This window comes from Oncorhynchus tshawytscha, linkage group LG14 (assembly GCF_018296145.1).
Source record: "Oncorhynchus tshawytscha isolate Ot180627B linkage group LG14, Otsh_v2.0, whole genome shotgun sequence".
Taxonomy (NCBI): Eukaryota; Metazoa; Chordata; class Actinopteri; order Salmoniformes; family Salmonidae; genus Oncorhynchus; species Oncorhynchus tshawytscha.
In genome coordinates, this window is record NC_056442.1 from 27988637 (window position 1) to 27993955 (window position 5319).

Consider the following 5319-nt stretch of genomic DNA (forward strand, 5'->3'; position numbering starts at 1 on the left):
ACAATAGGGGATCTATGTCATGGAAAGAGCAGGTGTTTGTGATGTTTTGTACACTCAGTGTAGATTGAAAACCTAGACCTACAGCCATAGGGCCTGTATATATGCCCACTCCTTATACAAAGTCCACATTCAACCAATTCATTTCATCCTTTTTTTTAATCAGCAATAACCCAGTAACCTCTCCTCATGTGAAGTCAACATCTTTCCCCTGCAAAACCAATTTGTGCTGGAGAATGAAGTAGCTAATAAAGTATTAGTGACTGTGATTACATTAAGTCTTTACGCAAAGGCTTTCATTCGATGTCATGTGATTCAAGCAAGGAGTTCTTGGTTCAATTGAATACTTACTGGTTCAGTCGTGTTTAAGGCTAAATATATTTGATGAGCTTGGTAGAGCTTGGAAGAGCACAACCCTTGCATTTGAACAAATAATCCAAGTCTGCATCTTGGCGACACACTTGAGAAACCCGAAGAAAATGCACCAAGACAAGAGAATCATAACAACGCCCATGGCGCTGTGGAGAACATGTGAGCAAATACAATCTATCTAAGTTATAGTATCAACATATATAGATTCTCCTTTTTTCTACTGTATTATTGACTTGTTAATTGTTTACTCCATGTGTAACTCTGTGTTGTCTGTTCACACTGCTATGCTTTATCTTGGCCAGGTCGCAGTTGCATATGAGAACTTGTTCTCAACTAGCCTACCTAGTTAAATAAAGGTGAAATAAAAATAAAAAATATTTAAAAAATACCGTTGTGTGCTTCAACAAAATAATATGTCTTTGCTCATCAAAGTGTGCATCTCTGCATTAACAGCAAATCAACTAAGAGCTGCTAATAGTTTATAAAACTGCAACCAAATACTCTCCCCAAACCATTTGTCTGTTGACATTGTATTCATTTAATGTCCTTTAGTATTGGTTTCTTTGCAGCAATTCAACCATGAAGGTCTGATTCATGCAGTCGCCTCTGACCAGTTGATGTTGAGATGTGTCTGTTACTTGAACTCTGTGAAGAATTTATTTGGGCTGCAATTTCTGAGGCTGGTAACTCTAATGAACGTATCCTCTGCAGCAGAGGTAACTCTGGGTCTTCCTTTCCTGTGGCGGTCCTCATGAGAGCCAGTTTCATCATAGCGCTTGATGATTTTTGAGACTGCACTTGAAGCTTTCAAAGTTCTTGACATTTTCTGCATTGACTGGCCTTCATGTCTTAAAGTAATGATGGACTGTCATTTGTCTTTGCTTATTTGAGTTATTCTTGTCATAATATTCTTACTTTGAAGAATATCAAATATAAAATATATTTTGATTTTTTTAACACTTTTTTGTTTACTACATGATTTCATGTGTTATTTAATGGTTGATGTCTTCACTATTATTCCAAAATGTAGAAAATAGTCAAAATAAAGGTATTGCTATTTGTCAATCCTGATGCATATCTTTGGTTTGGAGGTGTTACATTTGTTAAAACGCTTTACAACAGCTATATTAAATTACACCCAACCAAACAAGTGGGTGCAGTGATGACAGAATCTTAGACTACAATATTTCTAACAATTGTTGCTCCATAATGTTGTACCGCCATCTAGTGCTCAATAAGCGGCACGGTTTACAATAACGCAATGAAACAAACTATTTTCTAAACGTACCCATAAAAAAATATATTCTACAACAGAGGTATAGATATGTAGATAACACTAGCAATACGATGATGGTAATGTACACATTCACTGCTGGTATTTCAGGAGCAAGCAAACTATTGACATCTTGGTGAGGCAGATAGTTGAGTGCATTTTAACAGTGATTCCCGGTAGACCTATCTAGGGGGCGGATTACTATGCACTCTCGAGACAATCTGGAGAAGTATTTATGGACATGGTGTGGCGGGGATGTCTACGGGCAGTCGTTTATCCTCGAACTCAGCAGCTCGATTAGGTCACAGACAGGGTACAGAGCCGTCCTCATCAATTCTGATTGACTTTTCCATTGCAAAAGTCTCTTCAACTAAGAGACCTGACAAGTAATCAATCCGTCATTCAATCAGCGTTATTTATCTGGGGTTTACCGTAAGGGCAGACTGGAGTGGGATGCTCGTCAGGTTCCCGGTTGCAGTGACATAATGGTTTCTGGAGACCATGCATAGGAATAAGGAATAAGACAGCTGTGTGTGCCACGGTCACACAAAAGTTCCAAAATCCATTCGTTTTTATTAGCACTGAATCAAACTATTTAATTTCAATACCAAACAAGAGCTCTTATTCCCATAGATCATTTTTTTTGTCTCAAATGTAAGCCTATGCCTGCCCTCTTCAGCCTAGGCTATATCCAAGTTATTTTGTGCCTTATCAAATGAACAGTTCATTCTCCTTGGGAAACATTTAGAAAAATACCTTTAATCAGAAGCAGTGTTTCATTGAATCGTCTCTGGTGAGCAGGCCAGGGAAAGGCATCAGACATGACTCAGAAGCACTTGTGATGGATCACGTTGGACCCAATCTCCTGGTACTCCAAGGCACTGATGCACATGTCTCCAAAGATGGAGAGAGAGGACAGAAGGGAGCCCCCCAACCAGGCAGTGTCCATCACAGGGACTTGCCCCACGCGGCATCCTGGCGGTGCCAGAGCCGAGGCCTCCTCCCTCAGTCTGTGGCCCATCCCGGGAAGGAGGCTGGAGCCCCCGGCAAGGACGGCGTTGTCTAGGAGCAGCTGCCACAGGTCTGCATCGCTCTCCAACACAGAGCTCACCAGGAGACTGGGAATGCCTTGTGTTACCATGCGGACAGTCTGAGGAGAGAAGAGGATTTCGGGTGCCCTGAACCTCTCACTGCCAACCCTCAGCATCTGTCCGTCGGGGAGCTGGTAGTCCGCATCGGTGCTGCCGATGATGGTTGTGGCTGTCTCTGAGGAGGGATCAGTGGATACATAACACATCTGCTCCTTGATGATGGTTACGGTGTCATGTTCCTGTGTGGCGCTGGAAAACTGAGCTCCGGACTCCTTCAGCAGCAGAGCCAGGTGGGCCGTGACATCCTGCCCTCCCAGGCCCAGCTGACGCACAGCGTGGGGGAGGCAATGGCCCTCGAAAACTGGGACGGTGTGGGTGACGTCGTAGCCACAGTCCACCACACAGCCGGTCACCCTGCCTGAAGACAGCAGGGCCAGGAGCGACTGAGGGGCCATGTACAATGCAGGGACACCCAGACCCTCGAACATCATCCTGCAGGTCTTTTCCCTGTCCGACTGGGTGGTCAAGGGGAACTCAGTCAGTAAAACCGGGCTCTCACATGAGGGGGTCTTCACGTGCCTGTTGAAAACATAGCTCCATATGGCCTCCATATCAGCCCATGACACCACCCTCCCACGCTTCATGGGACGAATCACAGACAAGTCGTCTCTCCTCCCCCATGCCTCATCTCCAAAGCAGAGCTCTCCTTCACTAGAGTTGCTCTCAGATCTGCCAGTGACATTTTTACAGATCAGACTAGGTTCTGTACTGCCTGAGGTCCCAACTCTCATCTGGTCAGTTCCATTGTCAATCACAATTGCAGTTGGCAAATGTGCCATTTCTCTCTCAATTCTAGCAGCAGAAAGTATGAAGAGAGTGCCCACAAATATGAAATAAAGTTATGCCTTATTTACAGTCCCCCCTTCTCTATTCCTATCACTTTGTGATACATTACCAAGTACCTCGGCAATGAACAAAATTCTGATTTCAGAACAGACTAGAACACTATTATGATGTCACAACCACTTTCTCCTCTAGTTATAATGTGAGTGTATCCGGATCGGTGACAATGGGTGAGTTCATTTTGCATCACCCGGTGTAATTGTCATATATCCTGATTTCGTGGCGCGAGTAAATAGTTGCATTTAACTCAGCAGATAAGATGAAATCGCGAGACTTCTGTTTGTGTCCTGCTTAGGTTTGCAATACTGACAGCATTGTGCGTAAACATTTTATTATTATTTTTGTATGTATTTTTATTCAAGTTTTACAGAATGTACATCAATGTAAGCAAAGATTTTACCATATCCCAACCACCCTCCTTACAACACATCCACCCAACCCCCCTAGTCCCCCCCTACCTCTCCGCCCTACCTCAGTCCACCTACCTCGATTCCCTCCCTCCCAACCACCCAACCCCCTCCCAACCACCCACACTGATCACCCCAAATAGCCAACCCATCCCACACCCTCAATTCGGTCCTAAAAAACAAAAATTCTACAGGGATATCACCAAAAATAAGCAATCAAGAATACAGTGGGGGTATACAAACAACTCAATACAGATTCAAAATACAAAAAAAAACAGAAATAAGTAAATGATCAGTAAACCTTAGACAAACGTGCTTGGACTGGATAGCATTATATTGATGACTGTACCTATTATGTAATGACTACTGGTAATTCCTGCTGGGAAACCTTGAAGCATCTCATCAGAAGAGAGCCTCTGCAAGCCATTAGAGTATAATATCAATGGTTGCTATCTTCTAACAATTGTGTCATTGGAACCCCTAAGAGAATACCTCATTTTCCTCAAGCTTTAGGAAGAACATTACATCGTTGAGCCATTGAGAAGTAGAAGAGGGCTGAGCAGACTTCCACTGGAAAATAATCCTACATCGAGCTAATAAGGATGTAAAAGCAACGATATGGGCATGTTTGGGGTCCAAGCAGAACAAGTCTTCTGGAATACCAAAAACGGCTATCAAGGGACAAGGCTGCAGGTTCATTTTAAGCATCACAGATAAAGTTTGAAAAATAGAATTCCAGTAACTTTGCAGTTTAGAGCATTGAATGAACATGTGACTCGGGTCACATGGTGAGACATGACATCTCTCACTCTCATCATTTACATTTGGATATATGTCAGACAATCTGGACATTTGGAAAAATGCACCCTATGTAAAACCTTAAATTGTATGAGACCAAGATGAGCACAAGATGTAGTGGAGTGTACTCAATCAACCGCATCATCCCACCACTCCTGTGTAAATTCAACACCCAGATTTGGCATGGATCCCCAGATCCTCAAAAGGTCCTACAGCTGCACCATCGAGAGCATCCTGACCGGATGCATCACCAGCTGGTATGGCAACTACTCGGCATCTGACCGTAAGGCACTACAGAGGGTAATGCGAACGGCCCCGTACATCATCAATCTTCCTGCCATCCAGGACCTATATAATAAGCGGTGTCAGAGGAAAACCCATAAAATTGTCAGAGACTCCAGTCACCCAAGTTATAGACTGTTTTCTCTGCTACCGCATGGCAAGCTGTACCGGAGTGCCAAGTCTAGGACCAAAAGCC

The 5319-nt window shown here is 43.4% G+C and overlaps 1 protein-coding gene across 1 annotated transcript; it reads right to left on the minus strand.

Annotated features, from left to right (window-relative positions):
- Positions 1-2468: 2468 nt before the first annotated feature.
- Positions 2469-3377, minus strand: LOC112266096 (actin-like). Its single transcript, XM_024443578.1, has one exon. The coding sequence runs from the start codon at positions 3375-3377 to the stop codon at positions 2469-2471; it is 909 nt and encodes a 302-aa protein (XP_024299346.1).
- Positions 3378-5319: the final 1942 nt, after the last annotated feature.